Raw genomic sequence first — 22,036 nt, forward strand, 5'->3', positions numbered from 1 at the left:
TTGTCAAAATTTTATTTCTATAGAAAATTTTGTAAAAATTGTATTTCTATAGAAAATTTTGAAAAAATTTTCTTTCTCTAGAAAATTTTGTCAAAATTTTATTTCTATAGAAAATTTTGTCAAAATTTTATTTCTATAGAGAATTTTGTCAAAATTTTATTTCTATAGAAAATTTTGTCAAAATTTTATTTTTGTGGAAAATTTTGTCAAAATTTTATTTCTATATAAAATTTTGTCAACATTTTATTTTTATAGAAAATTTTGTCAACATTTTATTTCTATAGAAAATTTTGTCAGCATTTTATTTCTATTGAAAATTTTGTCAAAAATTTATTTCTATATAAAATTTTGTCAAAATTTTATTTTTGTGAAAAATTTTGTCAAAATTTTATTTCTATAGAAAATTTTGTCAAAATTTTATTTCTATAGAAAATTTTGTCTAAATTTTATGTCTGTAAAATTTTTTTTCAAAATTATATTTCTGTAAAAAATTTTGTCAAAATTTTATTTCTATACAAAAATCTTGTAAAAATTTTATTTCTATAGAAAATTTTGTCAAAATTTTATTTATACAATTTTATTTCTATAGAAAATTTTGTCTAAATTTAATGTGTGTAAAAAATTTTTTCAAAATTTTATTTCTGTAAAAAATTTTGTAAAATTTTTATTTCTATAGAAAATTATGTCAAAATTTTATTTCTATACAAAAATTTGTTAAAATTGTATTTCTGTAGAAAGTTTTATCAAAATTTTATTTCTATAGAAATTTTTTTCAAAATTTTATTTCATAGAAAATTTTGGCAAAATTTTATTTCTATAGAAAAGCTTTATTTCTATAGAAAAGTTTGTCAAAATTTTATTTCTATAAAAAATTTTGTCAAAATCTTATTTCTGTAGAAAATTTTGTCAAAATTTTATTTCTATAGAAAATTTTATCAAAATTTTATTTTTATAGAAAATTTTTTCAAAATTTTATTTCTATAGAAAATTTTGTCAATATTTTATTTCTATAGAAAATTTTGTCAAAATTTTCTTTCTATAGAAAATTTTGTAAAAATTTTATTTATATAGACAATTTTGTTAAAAATTTATTTCTATAGAAAATTGTGTCAAAATTTTATTTCTGTAGAAAATTTTGTCAAAATTTTATTTCTATAGAAAATTTTGTCTAAAATTTATGTCTGTAAAAAATTTTTTTCAAAATTTTATTTCTATAGAAAATTTTGTTAAAATTTTATTTCTATAGAAAATTTTGTTAAAATTTTATTTCTATAGAAAATGTTGTCAAAATTTTATTTCTATAGAAAAGTTTGTCAAAATTGTATTTCTATAGAAAATTGTATTGTATTTCTATTTTGAATATTTTTGTATTATCAGCTCCACCTGAAGTTAGCCTCTCTTTTATGATTTTGTATTTCCCAAACAAAAACTTTATTATTTTACCAAAAAATTTATGTAAAATTGTTTTCTTTATTTTCATTTAATTTCAGCCACTTCATCATTGTTGCCATATCTGACCATACATATGCAATCGATTGGCTTGACCGTTGAGGAAATTGCCATTATTTATTTGGCTCTACCATTTACGACTTTTTTAAGTCCACCCATCACAGGTGAGTCATAGTGCAAAATTTATGGACACGGAAAGATGCTGTTCCACCTCGCTGCAGTAGCCACAATTTCCTGATGTATACACAATTTATGAGCATAAAATTTTAAATGAAAATCACTATAACGACCATAAATAATGCATAGGTAGTCGGAGTAGTAGTAGTGGTGGTTGTGGTGGCTGTAGTATTCGTTGAAGAGATATTCGTTAAATTTCACTGATTGAGTTGAAATTTTATGGGGTTTTCATAAAGCAAGTGGTATGCATCAGTGCTTAATTTGTATATGCACAAACACAAAAACCCAACTGCTTGCTAAAAAATCCACATTAATTGAATGAAAGTTATTTGAGCTGGTTTTTTCGAACCATGCAAATCACAATATTATTAATATGCAAAAAAATGAAAATCGTCGAATAATTTATATTCATATTATTGGCAATACCTTAATAGAGAATATTAATGAATAATAATTCATTGGTATTTATAGAATGTACGCCCAAGCAAAAATCATGAAGGGCGTGCACGTTTCAAAACGATCCGTTCATGAAAGTGAATCAACACACTAAAATGGTGTCAAACGGACAACAGATGGCGTCAATCTGACAACGATGAAATGAAAACGTAATGGTTATGAATTTATAAAAAAAAATTCCGTGACTCGAACGTGGATTGTATGATCCATACGTGTTAACAGTCGGTTTAGCAAGTTGCACTACCGACGGAGTTTCCATAAGAATGTCTAACGAATATTTTATTATTTTTAACAGCAAAATGAAAGCTCTTCATGAAATCGTGAATGCCCGTTGACAAAATAGTGAACATTATGTTTTGATTTGTCGTGAACGTTTCCGTCTCATTTTGTTACCATCAGTTCACGATTTTGAAACGGAATTTTGTCTGTTAGTGTAGCATTACCATAGACCGGAGTACTATAAATTAGTGCATAAATAAGAGACTTCAAAAAGGAAAGTACACCAAGGGTCAAGATATCTAAGAGTACAATTCTGATTTGAATTTGGTATACTCATCTCGCTTTAGAATGTATAAGTTTTTGCTATGCGATCAGAAAAAGTATAATTAGTCCAAATTTAATCACATATATAAAGATCGTTTAAGAATCTTGTCCTTTGGCGACGTAACACTGGTTGTCCGTTCTTCTATCTATTTATAGTTCCAAGAATTAACGTTGAAATTTTCATCTAAATAACAATTCTACGCTGCACCCCTACTGAGGAACAGAAAATCCAAGTCAACCAAGCTCACTATGCACGTCCGTCTTTACCTTTATTTATTGTCTGCAAGGAATATGATCATAATGAGCATAATATTATGTTAACAGGGGTGTTTGAGACCCCTGAGGCCGCCATTTTCATACAATTTGGTTCAAGTTCAAACATTGGATGTTAGGATCCATCCTCTAACAACCATGCAAAAATTTGTCCATATCGGTCGATAATTATGTACGAAATTGGAAATAACATTCAATTTTAGAATAAATTTAGATTCGTTTGAATTGACTATCCTTGAAACGGATTATGATCTTCAAACGGCTCAAGGAATAATATTTTGACAAAATTTTCTGTAGGAATAAAATTTTGATAAAATTTTCTTTATGAATAAAATTTTGATAAAATTTTTTATAGGAATAAAATTTTCACAAAATTTTTTATAGGAATAAAATTTTGACAAATGTTCTATAGGAATAAAAATTTGCCAACATTTCTATAAGAAAAAATTCTGGACAAAAAGTTCTCTAGGAATAAAAAGGTTGATAAGATTTTTTCTAGCATTTTGACAAAATTTTCTCTGGGAATAAAATTTTGACAAAATTTTCTATAGAAATAAAATTTTCATAAATTTGTTTTTAATGAATAAAATTTTGATAAATAATTTTATAGGAATAAAATTTAGACATTTTGTATAGGAATAAAATTTTGATAAATGTTCTATAGATATAAAATTTTGCCAAAATTTCTATAAGAAAAAATTCTGGACAAAATTTTCTGTAGGAATAAAAATGCTGACAAGATTTTTTCTAGCATTTGGACAAAATGTTTTATGGGAAAAAAAATTATGACAAAATTTTCTCTTTAAATAAAATGTTGACAAAATTTTCTATAGGAATAACATTTTGATAAAAATTTTTCTAGGAATAAAATTTTTACAAAATTTCCTCTAGGAATACAAACTTGACAACATTTGCTCTAGGAATAAGATTTTGATAAAATTTTCTTTATGAATAACATTGTGATAAAATCTCAAAATTTCTATAAGAAAAAAATTCTGGACAAAATTTTCTCTAGGAATAGAAATATTTTTCTATAGGAATAAAATTTTGATAAAAACTTTTCTAGGAATAAAATTTTGATAAAAATTTTTCTGGGAATAAAATTTTTACAAAATTTCCTCTAAGAATACAAACTTGACAACATTTGCTCTAGGAATAAGATTTTGATAACATTTTCTTTATGAATAAAACATTTTGATAACATTTTTTTTATCAATAAAATTTTGATAAGATTTTTTATTGGAATAAAATTTAGACAAAATTTTTTATAGGAATAAAATTTTTGGCAAATGTGCTATAGGAATAAAATTTTGCCAAAATTTCTATAAGAAAAAAATCTGGACAAAATTTTCTGTAGGAATAAAAATGTTGACAAGATTTTTTCTAGCATTTTGACAAAATTTTCTCTGGGAATAAAATTTTGACAAAATTTTCTCTAGGAATAAAATTTTGACAAAATTTTCTATAGGAATAAAATATTGATAAAATTTTCTTTATGAATACAATTTTGATAAATTATTTTATAGGAATAAAATTTTGACAAAAGTTCTAAAGGTATAAAATTTTGCCAAAATTTCTATAGGAAAATATTCTGGACAAAATTTTCTCTAGGAATAAAAATGTTCACAAGATTTTTTCTAGCATTTTGACAAAATTTTCTATGGGAATAAAATTTTTATAACTTTTTTTAATGAATAAAATTTTGATAAATTATTTTATAGGAATAAAATTTAGACAAAATTTTTTATAGGAATAAAGTTTTGACAAAAGTTCTAAAGGTATAAAATTTTGCCAAAATTTCTATAAGAAAATATTCTGGACAAAATTTTCTCTAGGAATAAAAATGTTCACAAGATTTTTTCTAGCATTTTGACAAAATTTTCTATGGGAATAAAATTTTTATAAATTTTTTTTATGAATAAAATTTTGATAAATTATTTTATAGAAATAAAATTTAGACAAAATTTTTTATAGGAATAACATTTTGACAACTGTTCTATAGGAATACAATTTTGCCAAAATTTCTATAAGACAAAATTCTGGACAAAATTTTCTCTAGGAATAAAAATGTTGACAAGATTTTTTCTAGCATTTTGACAAAATTTTCTCTGGGACTAAAATTTTGATACAATTTTCTGTAGGTATAAAATTTTGATAAAATTTTCTGTAGAAATAAAATTTGGTAAAATTTCCTTTATGAAAAAAATTTTGATAAAATTTTTTATAGGAATAAAATTTTCACAAAATTTTTTATAGGAATAACATTTTGACAAATGTTCTATAGGAATAAAAATTTGCCAAAATTTCTATAAGAAAAAAATCTGGACAAAATTTCCTCTAGGAATAAAAAATGTTGACAAGATTATTTCTAGCATTTTGCTAAATTTTCTCTGGGAGTAAAACTTTGACAAAATTTTCTATAGAAATAAAATTTTGACAAAATTTTCTATAGGAATAACATTTTGATAATTTTTTTTTATCAATAAAATTTTGATAAGATTTTTTATTGGAATAAAATTTAGACAAAATTTTTTATAGGAATAAAATTTTGACAAATGTTATATAGGAATAAAATTTTGCCAAAATTTCTATAAGAAAAAATTCTGGACAAAATTTTCTCTAGGAATTAAAATGTTGACAAGATTTTTTTTAGCATTTTGACAAAATTTTCTCTGGGAATAAAATTTTGACAAAATTTTCTCTGGAATACAATTTTGACAAAATTTTCTATAGGAATAAAATTTTGACAAAATTTTCTATAGGAATAAAATATTGATAAAATTTTCTTTATAAATAAAATTTTGATAAATTATTTTATAGGAATAAAATTTTGACAAAAGTTCTAAAGATATAAAATTAAAAAAAAATTCTATAGAAACACAATTTTGACAAAATTTTCTATAGGAATAACATTTTGATTAAATTTTCTTTATCATTATTATTTTATTGGAATAAAATTTAGACAAAATTTTTTATAGGAATAAAATTTTGACAAATGTTCTATAGGAATAGAAATTTGCCAAAATTTCTATAAGAAAAAATTCTGGACCAAATTTTCTCTAGGAATAAAAATGTTGACAAGATTTTTTCTTACATTTTGACAAAATTTTCCCTGGGAATAAAATTTCGATAAAATTTTCTTTAGGAATTAAATTTTGACAACATTTTCTGTAGGAATAACATTTTGATCAAATTTTCTTTATGAATAAAATTTTGATAAAATCTTTTATTGGAATAAAATTTAGACAAAATTTTTTATAAGAATAAATTTTGACAAATGTTCTATAGGAATAGAATTTTGCCAAAATTTCCATAAGAAAAAAATCTGGACAACATTTTCTGTAGGAATAAAAATGTTGACAAGATTTTTTCTAGGAATTAAATTTTGACAAAATTTTCTGTAGGAATAACATTTTGATCAGGATTCCTAATGAATAAAATTTTGATAACATTTTTTATTGGAATAAAATTTAGACAAAATTTTTTATAGGAATAAAATGTTGACAAATGTTCTATAGGAATAAAAATTTGCAAAATTTCTATAAGAAAAAAATCTGGACAAAATTTTCTGTTGGAATAAAAATGTTGACAAGATTTTTTCTAGAATTTTGACAAAATTTTCTCTGGGAATAAAATTTTGACAAAATTTTCTCTGGGAATAAAATTTTGACAAAATTGTCTCTATAAATAAAATTTTGACAAAATTTTCTATAGGAATAAAATTTTTCTAGAAATAAAATTTTGATAAAAATTTTTCTAAGAATAAAATTTTTACAAAATTTTCTCTAGGAATACAAACTTGACAACATTTGCTCTAGGAATAAGATTTTGATAAAATTTTCTTTATGAATAAAATTGTGATAAAATCTCAAAATTTCTATAAGAAAAAATTCTGGACAAAATTTTCTCTAGGAATAGAAATATTGAAAACATTTTTTCTAGCATTTTAACAAAATTTTCTCTGTGAATAAAATTTTTAAAAAACTTTCTATAGGAATAAAATTTTGACAACATTTTCTTTATCAATAGAATTTTGACAAAATTTTCTATAGGAATAAAATTGTGACAAAATTTTCTCTAGGAATACAATTTTGACAACATTTTCGATAAGAATAAAATTTTAAGAAAATTTTTTATAAGAATAACTTTTTGACAAAATTTTCTATAGGAATAAAATTTTGACAAAATCTTCTATAGAAATAATTTTTTGACTAAATTTTTTATAAGAACAATTTTTATAAAATTATAGACAATTTTGACAAAATTTTCTATGGGAATAAAATTTTGTCAAAAACTGAAAAACTGATTTCTCCAAATTATGAAAAATTCGAAAACTCCACATTTCATTCCGACTACAATGCCTTATGCTACCTAGTGATATTTTCCAAATGTTCTTCAATGTTGTTCTTCTGATTTTCTAAAATAAAAATGTGTCATGAATAATAAATCAAAGAGAACAAAAAATGTTGTCTAGTTCATCAGTATGTACAAAACAGAAATTGGCAACCGGCCTCCTATTCCACCTTTATTTTCCCATTTCAAATGTACGATTAGATGTTCGCTTATCGGCGAACATAGTGAATGCATACCACTGCTGAATATATTGCCAGAGGAGAGTATTTCTTTACCGTCTGTCATATTTGCTGTTTACCTGTCAGTTAACGTGAGATACTTTCCATTCTTTTGTAGAAGAAATGAAGATGTCTACTGTTTTGTGTCAACACACACACACAAATACATAAGCAACGTGGAAGTTACACTTACATCTGTAGATGTCCAATGAGTATGAGTATAAAATAAAAAACAAAACAAAAAAATATGTGCCATGAAATATTTATGAAGAGACAAAACATTTCGTCCCTTGTTGGCTCTGACATTGAGTCAACTTTTGTCCCTTTTCATTATGTCCGTCTGTCTGTCCTTACCGAGATATCGTAAATGAATGAGTTTTGTAGTGTACTATATATCGCATGTGAGTCATTGCATAGAAATTTGCTCTTCTAAGAATTCTTACATCTTCACTCTATACGGTGATCGCCGTCGACGAATCGTTCATAAGACTTTGGTGACTGATTGATGGTGACTGTTCGGTGCCGATGAATGCGGATGCAAGTGAATCAAATGCAAGCGGATGAAATCGAGTACGAATATAAGTCAGGGATTGGACCCCACGGGACTATGCGGGTACAAGTTAGGTCAGACACCAGCGAATGTCGATGTTTGCGGGTGCTTATGCAGGCGAGTGCAAGTGCATGCTAGTGTGGATACACCGAAGGTGGAAGCAAGAGAATAAGTGTGGTGGGTTGAACCCCTTAGACAGAGGAAACTTATCAGAGAAGGCAGTTGGAACCTTCCTCATAGTCGGAAACATTGTAAAAAAGTGCGGAATTCACGTTAGTGCAAATGCGAGCGAATGAAAGCGCGAGCGGATACATGTGAATGCGGATTGCAGTTGCCACAGTTGGTAAAATTCTACCAAAAATGGTATATTTTTTACTGTTTGGTAGATTGGTAGAATTCTTGATGTTTTGGTAGATTTTGCAAAATATTCCTCTCCAACTAAGAGGTACTTCACAACTTTTCTATAGAAAAAAAATTTTGACAAAATTTTCTATAGAAATGAAATTTAAAAAAAATTTCAATAGAAATTAATTTTTGACAGAATTTTCTATAGAAATGAAATTAAAAAAAATGTTCAATAGAAATTAATTTTTGACAGAACATTCTATATAAATAAAGTTTTCACAAAAATTTCTGTAGAAATAAAATTCTATACAAAAAAAATTTATATAGAAATAAATATTTTATAAAATAATCTATAGAAATAACAAAAATTTTATACAGAAATACAATTTAGACACAATTTTCTATAGAAATAAGATTTTTAGATTTTGCAGAATATTCCTCTCCAACTAAGAGGTACTTCACAACTTTTCTATAGAAATAAAAATTTCACAAACATTTTTATAGAAATGAAATTAACAAAAAATCTATAGAAATAAAATTTTGACATAATTTTCTATAGAAATAAAATTTTGGAAAAATTTTCTATAGAAATTAATTTTTGACAAAATTTTCTATATGAATAAAGTTTTCACAAAAATTTCTGTAGAAATAAAATTTTGACAAAATTTTATATAGAAATAAATTTTTTATAAAATAATCTATAGAAATAACAAAAAATTTATACAGAAATAAAATTTTGACAAAATTTTCTATAGAAATAAAATTTTGACAAAATTTTATATAGAAATAAAATTTGGACAAAAAGTTCTACAGAAATAAGATTTTGCAGAATATTCCTCTCCAACTAAGAGGTACTTCATATCTTTTCTATAGAAATAAAATTTTCACATTTCTATAGAAATGAAATTAAAAAAATCTATAGAAATTAATTTTTGACAAAACTTTTTATAGAAGTAAAATTTTGACAACATTTTCTATAGAAATAAAATTTTGACAAAATTTTCTATAGAAATAAGATTAAAAAAAAAATTCTATAGAAATAAGATCTAAAAAAAATTTTATAGAAATAAAATTTTTACAAAATTTTCTATAGAAATAAAATTTTGACAACAGTTTCTATAGAAATAAAACTTTGAAAAAATGTTCTATAGAAATAAAAGTTTGACAAAATTTTCTATAGAAATAAAATTTTGACAAAATTTTCTATAGAAATAAGATTTTGACAAAAATTTTCTATAGAAATAAAATCGTTATAAAATTTTGTATAGAAATAAAATGTTTACAAAATTTTGTATAGAAATAATATTTTGACAAAATTTTCTATAGAAATAAAATTTTGACAACATTTTCTATAAAAATAAAATTTTCTATAGAAATAAAATTTTCTATAGAAATAAAATTTTGACAACATTTTCTATAGAAATAAAATTTTGACAAAATTTTCTATAGGAATACAATTTTGACAAAATTTTCTATAGAAATAAGATTTTGACAAAAATTTTCTATAGAAATAAAATTTTTACAAAATTTTGTATAGAAATAAAATTTTTACAAAATTTTGTATAGAAAACAATTTTGACAAAATTTTCTATAGAAATAAAATTTTTACAACATTTTCTATATTAATAAAAGTTTGACAAAATGTTCTATAGAAATAAAACTTTGACAAAATTTTCTATAGAAATAAAATCTTGACAAAATTTTCTATATAAACTCGGTCAAAATTTGGTCAATATAAACTTGACGTATTTCTTTCAATTTTGCATTTAAAAAACCTAAACACCCCTCATTTTGAAGGTGTGTGTGTGTAGAATGTTGCTCCTATTTTGATTTTGGAATTCACTCTTCAGTTGTCAAAATGCCGTCCAAGCAAGAAGAGCAGCGTATCAAAATTTTGCTCGCGCATCGCGAAAATCCGAGCTACTCGCACGCAAAGCTGGCAAAATCGCTTAAAGTTGCCAAATCAACCGTTACAAATGTAATTAAAATGTTTGGGGAATGTTTGTCGACAGCCAGGAAGTCTGGATCGGGGGGAAATTGAAAACCGGAAGCCGCTGAGACGACAAAGAGAGTTGCCGGTAGTTTCAAGCGAAACCCTAACCTCTCTCTCCGAGATGCCGGAAATAAGCTGGGTGTATCGTCTACAACCGTGCATCGAGCCAAAAAACGAGCCGGACTATCGACTTACAAGAAGGTAGTGACTACAAATCGCGATGATAAACAAAATACGACGGCCAAAGCACGATCCCGGAGGCTGTACACGACGATGCTGACGAAGTTTGACTGCGTGGTAATGGACGACGAAACCTACGTCAAAGCCGACTACAAGCAGCTTCCGGGACAGGAGTTTTATACGGCAAAAGGAAGGGGAAAGGTAGCAGATATTTTCAAGCACATAAAACTGTCAAAGTTCGCAAAGAAATATCTGGTTTGGCAAGCCATCTGTACCTGTGGCTTGAAAAGTAGCATTTTCATAGCTTCCGGTACTGTCAACCAAGAAATTTACGTGAAAGAGTGTTTGAATGAACGTCTGCTGCCTTTCCTGAAGAAACACGGTTGTTCCGTACTGTTTTGGCCGGATTTGGCATCTTGCCATTACGGTAAAAAGGCCATGGAGTGGTACGCCGCCAACAATGTGCAGGTGGTTCCCAAGGACAAGAACCCTCCCAACACGCCAGAGCTCCGCCTAATTGAGAAATACTGGGCTATTGTCAAGCGGAACCTAAAGAAGACCAAAAAAACTGCTAAGGACGAGCAGTAGTTCAAGGCAAACTGGCTTTCTGCGGCGAAGAAGGTGGACAAGATGGCTGTACAAAATCTGATGGCAGGTGTCAAGCGTGAGGCCCGGCAATTCGGATTTGGAAAAGCGAAAGCCTAACTGAATATTTTTTCTGAATTTTATACTAATTGAACTTGAAAAAGAAATTTAATTTTTTAAATAAACGATTTCACCGATTTACACGCGTTTTCCCTTGACCAAATTTTGACCGTATCACCCTTTATAGAAATAAAATTTTGACAAAATTTACTTTGGAAATAAAATTTTGATAAAGTTTTCTTTGGAAAGAAAATTTTGACAAAGTTTTCTTTGGAAATAAAATTTTTACAAAATTTTCTATGGAAATCAAGTTCTGACCAAATTTTCTACAAAAATAAAATTTTGACAAAATTTTCTGTAGAAATAAAATTGTGACAAGCTTTTCTATAAAAATAAAATTCTGACAAAATTTTCTGTAGAAATAAAATTTGGCAAATTTTTCTATAGAAAAAAAATTTTGACAATTTATTCTATAGAAATAAAATTTTCTATAGAAATAAAGTTGTGACAAAAGTTTCTATGGAAATAAAATTTTGACAAAATTTTCTATAGAAATAAAACTTTGACAAAATTTTCTGTAAGAATAAAATTCTGACAAAATTTTCTGTAGAAGTAAAATTTTGACAACATTTTCTATAGAAGTAAAATTTTGACAATTTATTCTATAGAAATAAAATTTTGATAAAATTTTCTATAGAAATAAAATGTTGACAAAATTTTCTATAGAAATAAAATTTTCAAAACATTTTCTATAGAAATAAAATTTTGGCAAAATTTTCTGTAGAAAGCTTCTCTAAGTGGTTTAACCGCAATGTGAAACGCCGTGCCGACTCGGCTATAAAAAGGTTCTTGTCATTGATGTAACATAGAATCAGTTAGTGCAAAATAAGAGAGAAGTTTACCACTTGTGGCATCACAATGGTCTAAGTGAGCCTGAAATATCGGGCTGCTCCTCTACGTAATCTAACCTAGGCTATTAGAACTTTCTGGGCGGATAAACATTTCGGCCACAGACGCATTTATTGCTTTTAAGCGATACAATTGCAATACATATCAGTTACCCTGTATATATATGGGAGCTATAATTCTGCTAGGCCTATTTCTGTTAAAATTTAACATCTTAAGAATTTTTTTTGTGCAATTACTCATATTCTCACATTTTCTTTGCTCATATTTTTGAAGAATTTTCGCGTGTAAGTTCATAGCTTCCCCAGCAATTCAGCAGATTCCCTCCAATGATTGTTTGTTTATTCGCAATGAAATTTAAGTTTATGAATTAACATTTCGAAAATTGTTTCTTTAGCTTGGCTGCCACGAAAATGGATAAACTTTTCAATTTATCTTACGGGCAAAGAAACAATGGTAGCCATCATTTACCCATGGTTGGTGGCCACAGAAAATGATTTATGCCATAAATGACCAACTGACTGGCGCCCAAAGTTGGGGTGTTCACGTAGTAATTGTAGGACAAGTAGGCGCTAATGAAGTGTAATGGCGATGTGATTGTAGAAAATTATGAAATGTTCAAATTGACCTTGACATGAGTTATGAGATGGTCTATAGAGGGGGGAGGAGTGTGCATAGTGGTGGTGGCGGTGGCTATAAGTTACATGACTAACAAACTCAATGATTAATTTAGACAAGGGAATATGAATGAGATTTGGATATAGAGAACATTAAATCACACGAGCCAGTGCCCAGTAAAAAAAAAACTGTAGAAGTTCTTCCCAAGTCTTTACTTTTAATGAACATTCAAACATGCTCTTCGAAACTGAAATGAGTCCATCTTTAAACAGATGCTAAATTTAACTTAGTTTTATACCAAAACAAAAAGAAAAAACAATGACCTCAATTTAAGGGAACAAATGCTCAGAATTCCCATTATCATTAATAAGGATTTTCCGAAATGCTGAGATTCTCTTTGAAGGTGAAGTTAAATTATAGCTTCAAGGTGCCATCAATTAAGGGCGAAATATTCGATAATTTCAATTTGATTAATACATTGAAGTATCAACCAATATAAGCCTTTGAATGATTTAATTTTACTTAGCCTGCAATACAATATTCATTAATTGTGCTATAATATGCAATTTGTGGTTTCTTTCAGATACGAGAATTGTACTCAGCAATACAATGGACATTATAATATATTGAATTAATTTTGAAATTTCAACTTCAACAGTGATGTGGTCGAATCCTATGAATAGTCTTTTTCAAATGAACGGCAATTCTAAAATTTAAATTAATTGGGTTTCAAATATTTATTTGCCATTTTATGGTCTTCGACATACATATACTAAATCTAATGGATTTTATATATAAATCGTAAAGTATGGACTAGCTGTGATTTTGGGAGAATTTGCATTCATATTTACATGTGAATCTGAGTTTTAACTCTCAAAACCATACAGACATATACATTTGCACATATGCATGTAAGCATTTTCAATCCATTGTCCAAGTATTGATCATCGTCTTAATTTTAGCATTATAATTTCCATTGTGCTCCTTATATACATATTATTTTACATGCATACAATTGATTCCTTGCGTAGGTAGATTCAAAAGGGAATTTGAAGAAATTAAAAAAATATTTAAAAAAAAATATTTCATTGACATATTGACAAAAACTTGCATGTTAAAGAAATATATCGAGAACTGTTGATTTCAGACCCCAACGAATATATACCGATCGACTGAGTATCGCCTCTTGAAAAATTTTATTTCTGTAGAAATTTTTTTTGTCAAAAATTTCATGTCAAAATTTTATTTCTACAGAATATTTTGTTAAAATTTTATTTCTATAGAAAATTTTGTTCAAATTTTATTTCTATAGAAAATTTTGTCCAAATTTTATTTCTATAGAAAGTTTTGTCCAAATTTTATTTCTATAGAAAATTTTGTCAAAATTGTGTTTATATAGAAAATTTTGCCAAAATTTTATTTCTGTAGAAAATTTTGTCAAAATTTTATTTCTATAGAAAATTTTGTCAAAATTTTATTTCTATAGAATACTTTATTAAAATTTTATTTCTATAGAAAATTTTGTCAAAATTTTATTTTTATATAAAATTTTGTCAACATTTTATTTCTATAGAAAATTTTGTCAAAATTTTATTTCTATAGAATATTTTGTTAAAATTTTATTTCTGTAGAAAATTTTGTCAAAATTTTATTTCTATAGAAAATTTTGTCAAAATTTTATTTCTATAGAATACTTTGTTAAAATTTTATTTCTATAGAAAATTTTGTCAAAATTTTATTTCTTAGAAAATGTTGTCAAAATTTTATTTCTATAGAAAATTTTGTCAAAATTTTATTTCTGTAGAATATTTTGTTAAAATTTTATTTCTATAGAAAATTTTGTCAAAAATGTATTTCTATATAAAATTTTGTCAAAATTTTATTTCTATAGAAAATTTTGTCAAACTTTTATTTCTATAGAATATTTTGTTAACATTTTATTTCTGTAGAAAATTTTGTCAAAATTTTATTTCTATAGAAAACTTTGTCAAAATTTTATTTCTATAGAAAATTTTGTCAAAATTTTATTTCTGTAGAATACTTTATTAAAATTTTATTTCTATAGAAAATTTTGTCAAGATTTTATTTCTTAGAAAATGTTGTCAAAATTTTATTTCTATAGAAAATTTTGTCAAAATTTTATTTCTATATAAAATTTTGTCAACATTTTATTTCTATAGAAAATTTTGTCAAAATTTTATTTCTATAGAATATTTTGTTAAAATTTGTCAAAATTTTATTTCTATAGAAAATTTTGTCAAAATTTTATTTCTATAGAAAATTTTGTCAAAATTTTATTTCTATAGAAAATTTTGTCAAAATTTTATTTCTATAGAAAATTTTGTCAAAATTTTATTTCTATAGAAAATTTTGTCAAAATTTTATTTCTATAGAATACTTTATTAAAATTTTATTTCTATAGAAAATTTTGTCAAAATTTTATCTCTTAGAAAATTTTGCCAAAATTTTATTTCTATAGAAAATTTTGTCAAAATTTTATTTCTATATAAAATTTTGTCAAAATTTTATTTCTATAGAAAATTTTGTCAAAATTTTATTTCTATATAAAATTTTGTCAAAATTTTATTTCTATAGAAAATTTTGTCAAAATTTTATTTCTATAGAATATTTTGTTAAAATTTTATTTCTGTAGAAAATTTTGTCAAAATTTTATTTCTATAGAAAATTTTGTCAAAATTTTATTTTTATAGAATACTTTATTAAAATTTTATTTCTATAGAAAATTTTTTCAAAATTTTATTTCTTAGAAAATTTTGTCAAAATTTTATTTCTATAGAATATTTTGTTAAAATTGTATATCTGTAGAAAATTTTGTCAAAATTTTATTTCTATAGAAAAATTTGTCAAAATTTTATTTCTACAGAATACTTTGTTAAAATTTTATTTCTATAGAAAATTTTGTCAAAATTTTATTTCATAGAAAATGTTGTCAAAATTTTATTTCTATAGAAAATTTTGTCAAAATTTTATTTCTGTAGAATATTTTGTTAAAATTTTATTTTTATAGAAAATTTTGTCAAAATTTTATTTCTATAGAAAATTTTGTCAAAATTTTATTTCTATAGATCCATTTTGTCACAATTTTATTTTTATTATAAAATTTTGTCATAATTTAATTTCTATAGAAATTGTGCTAAAATATTATTTCTATAACAAATTTTATTTCTATCGACAATTTTGTCAAAACTTTATTTCTGTAGAAAATTTTGTCAAAACTTTATTTCTATATAAAATTTGTTCAACATTTTATTTCTATAGAAAATTTTGTCAAAATTTTATTTCTATAGAATATTTTGTTAAAATTTTATTTCTGTAGAAAATTTTGTCAAAATTTTATTTCTATAGAAAATTTTGTCAAAATTTTATTTCTATAGAATACTTTGTTAAAATTGTATTTCTATAGAAAATTTTGTCAAAATTTTATTTCTTAGAAAATGTTGTCAAAATTTTATTTCTATAGAAAATTTTGTCAAAATTTTATTTCTGTAGAATATTTTGTTAAAATTTTATTTCTATAGAAAATTTTGTCAAAATTTTATTTCTATATAAAATTTTGTCAAAATTTTATTTCTATAGAAAATTTTGTCAAAATTTTATTTCTGTAGAATATTTTGTTAAAATTTTATTTCTGTAGAAAATTTTGTCAAAATTTTATTTCTATATAAAATTTTGTCAAAATTTTATTTCTATAGAAAATTTTGTCAAAATTTTATTTCTATATAAAATTTTGTCAAAATTTTATTTCTATAGAAAATTTTGTCAAAATTTTATTTCTATAGAATATTTTGTTAAAATTTTATTTCTGTAGAAAATTTTGTCAAAATTTTATTTCTATAGAAAATTTTGTCAAAATTTTATTTTTATAGAATACTTTATTAAAATTTTATTTCTATAGAAAATTTTTTCAAAATTTTATTTCTTAGAAAATGTTGTCAAAATTTTATTTCTATAGAAAATTTTGTCAAAATTTTATTTCTATATAAAATTTTTTTCAACATTTTATTTCTATAGAAAATTTTGTCAAAATTTTATTTCTATAGAATATTTTGTTAAAATTGTATATCTGTAGAAAATTTTGTCAAAATTTTATTTCTATAGAATATTTTGTTAAAATTGTATATCTGTAGAAAATTTTGTCAAAATTTTATTTCTATAGAAAAATTTGTCAAAATTTTATTTCTACAGAATACTTTGTTAAAATTTTATTTCTATAGAAAATTTTGTCAAAATTTTATTTCATAGAAAATGTTGTCAAAATTTTATTTCTATAGAAAATTTTGTCAAAATTTTATTTCTGTAGAATATTTTGTTAAAATTTTATTTTTATAGAAAATTTTGTCAAAATTTTATTTCTATAGAAAATTTTGTCAAAATTTTATTTCTATAGATCCATTTTGTCACAATTTTATTTTTATTATAAAATTTTGTCATAATTTAATTTCTATAGAAATTGTGCTAAAATATTATTTCTATAACAAATTTTATTTCTATCGACAATTTTGTCAAAACTTTATTTCTGTAGAAAATTTTGTCAAAACTTTATTTCTATATAAAATTTGTTCAACATTTTATTTCTATAGAAAATTTTGTCAAAATTTTATTTCTATAGAATATTTTGTTAAAATTTTATTTCTGTAGAAAATTTTGTCAAAATTTTATTTCTATAGAAAATTTTGTCAAAATTTTATTTCTATAGAATACTTTGTTAAAATTGTATTTCTATAGAAAATTTTGTCAAAATTTTATTTCTTAGAAAATGTTGTCAAAATTTTATTTCTATAGAAAATTTTGTCAAAATTTTATTTCTGTAGAATATTTTGTTAAAATTTTATTTCTATAGAAAATTTTGTCAAAATTTTATTTCTATATAAAATTTTGTCAAAATTTTATTTCTATAGAAAATTTTGTCAAAATTTTATTTCTATAGAAAATTTTGTCAAAATTTTATTTCTATAGATCCATTTTGTCACACTTTTATTTTTACTCATATGACAACAGAGGTTAAAGTTATGATCCGATTTAAGTGAAATTTTGCACAGGGAATAGAATTAACATTATAGCTTTGCACGCCAAATTTGGTTGAAATCGGTTCAGATTTAGGTATAATTCCCATATATATGTTTTTTTTGTGATTTTTGCAAAATTGGCCAAAATACCCACATTTTCTTTGTAAAAACGACACTGCCAAGTCGACAACTTGTAAAAATGACTCCTATTTTCCTATACGTCTAATGCATATCTATAGACCGATAAAACATAAATACACTTTTGTACAGTTGCCTAAAAATTGCTGCAGATTCAAATGTTTTCCATATTTTTATACCCTCCTCCATAGGATGGGGGGTATATTAACTTTTCCGTTTGTAACACATCGAAATATTGCTCTAAGACCCCATAAAGTGTATATATTCTGGGTCGTGGTGAAATTCTGAGTCGGCACAAGTAGTTTTTATTGATATAGGTCGGATGGTATCGCAAATGGGCCATATCGGTCCACTTTTACGTATAGCCACATATAAACGGACCCCAAATTTGGCTTGCGAATTCTCTAAGAGAAGCAAATTTCATCCGATCCGGCTGAAATTTGGTACATGGTATTATTATATGGTCTCTAATGACCATGCAAAAATTGGTCCACATCGGTCCATAATTATATATAGCTCACATATAAACCGATCCCCAGATTTGGCTTGCTGAGCCTCTAAGAGAAGCATATTTCATCCGATCCGGCTGAAATTTGGTACATGGTGTAAGTATATGGTCTCTAATGACCATACAAAAACTGGTCCACATCGGTCCACAATTATATATAGCCCCATATAAACCGAACCCCCGATTTGCATTGGGGAGCCTCTACGAGAAGCAAATTTCATCCGATCCGGCTGAAATTTGGTACATGGTATTATTATATGGTCTCTAATAGCCATGCAAAAACTGGTCCACATCGCTCCATAATTATATATAGCCCCCATATAAACCGATCCCCCGATTTTGCTTGCGGAGCCTCTAAGAGAAGAAAATTTCATCCGCTCAGGCTGAAATTTGGTACATGGTGTAAGTATATGGTCTCTAATGACCATGCAAAAACTGGTCCACATCGCTCCATAATTATATATAGCCCCCATATAAACCGATCCCCCGATTTGGCTTGCGGAGCCTCTAAGAGAAGCAAATTTCATCCGATCAGGCTGAAATTTGGTACATGGTGTAACTATATGGTCTCTAATGACCATGCAAAAATTGGTCAACATCGGTGCATACTTATATATAGCCGCCATATAAACCGATCACCAAATTTGACCTCCGGAGCCTCTTGGAAGACCAAAATGCATCTGATTCAGTTCAAATTTGGTACGTGGTGTTAATATATGGCCTCAAACACCCATGCAAATAATGGTCGAAAACGGTCCATAATTATATATAGGCCCCATATAATTCGATCCCCAGATTTGACCTCCGGAGCCCCTGGGAAGAGCAAAATTCATCCGATTCGGTTGAAATTTGGTACGTGATGTTAGTATATGGTATCCAACAACCATGCAGGAATTGGTTCATATCAGTCCATATTTATATATAACCCCCATACAAACCGATCCCCAGATTTGACCTCCGGTGCCTTTTGGAGAAGCAAAATTCATCCGATCTGGTTGAAATTTGGTACGTGATGGTAGTATATGATATTTTACAACCATGCCAAAAGTGGTCCATATCAGTCCATAATCATGTATAGCCCCCATATGAACCGATCCCGAGATTTGGTTTTGGAGCCTCTTGGAGGAGTAAATTTCATCCGAGTCAGTGGAAATTTGGTACATTGTGCTAGTATATGGCCGTTAACAACCATGCCTAACTAAGTCCATATGGGTCTATAGTTATATATAGCCCTCAGATAAATCGATCCCCAATCACACAAAAATTGGTCCATATCAAGTTCATAATTGTATATAGCCCCATATAAGCGATCCCATATTTCAATTCTGGCTCTCTATGTATCGTGCAAAAAGTCCATATCGATTCGTAATTATTTGTAGACTTACCTATACGTACCTTTTTTGTCTAATATATATACAACGTATGGACTAACTCACAATTTAGAAAACGATGTTAAGAAGTTTTAAGATACCACAACCCAAGTACTTCGATTGTGGATGACAGTCTTTCGTAGAAGTTTCTACGCAATCCATGGTGGAGGGTACATAAGATTCGTCCTGGCCGAACTTATGGCCGTATATACTTGTTATTTACTAATATTTTGTTCCACCCCAGGGCATTAGCCGACTTAAATTTTAAGTATAGATAAGTCTAACAAGTTTTGTCCAGATCAATTCAGATTTAAATATATGTATATGGGAACATAAAGTTTATATATAGCACCCAACACATTTGACGGATTTTATATGGTATCGAAAATGTGGATCTACAAGTGGTGCAGGTTATAATATAGTCTGCCCCGCCCGACTTTAGACTTTCCTTACTTGTTATACCCACCAACATAAAATGGTGACGGGGGTATAATAAGTTTGTCATTCCGTTTGTAACACATCGAAATATCGATTTCCGACTATATAAAGTATATATATTCTTGATCAGGGAGAAATTCTAAGACGATATAAGCATGTCCGTCTGTCTGTCTGTTGTAATCACGCTACAGCCTTCAATAACGGCGCTATGGTCCCCAAATTTGGCACAGTAGTTTTTTGTTTGCAGGCAGGTCAAGTTCGAAGATGGGCTATATCGGTCTAAGTTTTGATATAGTCCCGATATAAACCGACCTCCCGATTTGGAGTCTTGGGCCTATAAAAACCGTAGTTTTTATCCAATTTGAAATTGGAAATATAGAGGTATTTGAGAACCATAAAAAAGTGTGCCGAAAATGGTGCCCATCGGTCCATGTTTTGGTATAGCCCCCATATAGACCGATATCCCGATTTTGCTTCTAGGGCTTCTAGAAACTAGATTTACAATACGATTTGCCTGAAATTGGAAATCTAGAGGTATTTGAGGACCATAAAAAGGTGTGCCAAAAATGGTGCTCATCGGTCCATGTTTTGATATAGGCCCCATAGAGACTGATCTCCCGATTTTGCTTCTTGGGCTTCTAGAAACTATATTTTCTATCCGATTTTCCTGAAATTGAAAATCTAGAGTTCTTCTGGGACCATAGAAAGGTGTGCCGAAAATGGTGCCCATCGGTCCATTTTTTGGTATAGCCCCCATATAGACCGATCGCCCGATTTTGCTTCTTGGGCTTCTAGAAACTATATTTACCATCCGCTTTGCCTGAAATTCTTGAGCTTCTATAAACTGTATTTATTACCCGATTTGCCTGAAATTCGAAATGTAGAGGTATTTTTAGACCACAAATAAATGTGCCGAAATTGAGGTATATCGGTCAATTTTTTGGTATAACCCCCATATAGACTGATCTCTCGATTTTTACTTCTTGGGTGTCTAGAGACTATGTTTTCTAGCCGATTTGTTTGAAATTCTGGAGGTATTTTAAGATCAAAAATATGTGAGTAGCAAATGGTACCTATCGGTCCATGTTTTGGTATAGCCCCCATATACACCGATCTCCCGGCTTTATTTCTTGGGCTTCTAGAATCCGTAGTTTTTATCCGATTTGCTGGAAATTAGTAATCTATAATGAAATTTTAGACAAACGAAATTTCCTTTTCTTATAAAGTATTTTCGTTTATTCAACTCTAAAATTCTCTAAAATAGCAGGCGCACTGATCATGAAAATTGCTTCAAACTAAAAGTAAAATTTCCAGATTTTACTCATCGTATTTATTTAAATAATGGCGGAAAAAATCTACAGATTTAAGATTTCAAATCAAGGCGTAATTTAATCATATACACGATATGTTTATAATATGTTTATAATATTTTTATAATTTCTCAAACAAAATTGGTAGAATCTTTAAAGTTTTTCTTCGGGAGCTGACTGCCTTGGGAGAAGATTTGTCATCAAACCCCCTACAATTCTATATAGTATCAAGTAACCCACTACGACGAAGAGTTTTCAAAGTAAACTATCATATTTAATTCATGGTGGTGGGTATTTAAAATTCGGCCCGGCCGAATTTACTGCTGTATATACTTGTTTTTATAGAAATTTTGTCAGAATTTTAATTTTTTAGAAAATTTTGTCATATTTTTTTTATCAAAATTTTATTTCTATAGAAAGTTTTATTTCTATAGAAAATGTTGTCAAAATTTTATTTCTATAAAAATTTTGGGAAAAATTTACTTCTGTAGAAAATGGTTGCAAAAATTTATTGTCAAGATTTTATTTCAATAGAACAT

At 26.4% G+C, this 22,036-nt stretch overlaps 1 protein-coding gene across 8 annotated transcripts in view; it reads left to right on the forward strand.

Annotated features, from left to right (window-relative positions):
- LOC142226759 (uncharacterized) overlaps window positions 1–22,036 on the forward strand; it is a 323,175-nt gene that overhangs the window by 56,089 nt on the left and 245,050 nt on the right. For all 8 annotated transcript variants that reach the window (XM_075296945.1, XM_075296944.1, XM_075296940.1 and 5 more), the window contains exon 3: window positions 1,491–1,613. In XM_075296945.1, the coding sequence (XP_075153060.1) occupies window positions 1,491–1,613 (123 nt within the window). The remainder of the gene's footprint in view (window positions 1–1,490; window positions 1,614–22,036) is intronic.

Source organism: Haematobia irritans, chromosome 2 (genome assembly GCF_050003625.1).
Source record: "Haematobia irritans isolate KBUSLIRL chromosome 2, ASM5000362v1, whole genome shotgun sequence".
NCBI classification, from domain to species: Eukaryota; Metazoa; Arthropoda; class Insecta; order Diptera; family Muscidae; genus Haematobia; species Haematobia irritans.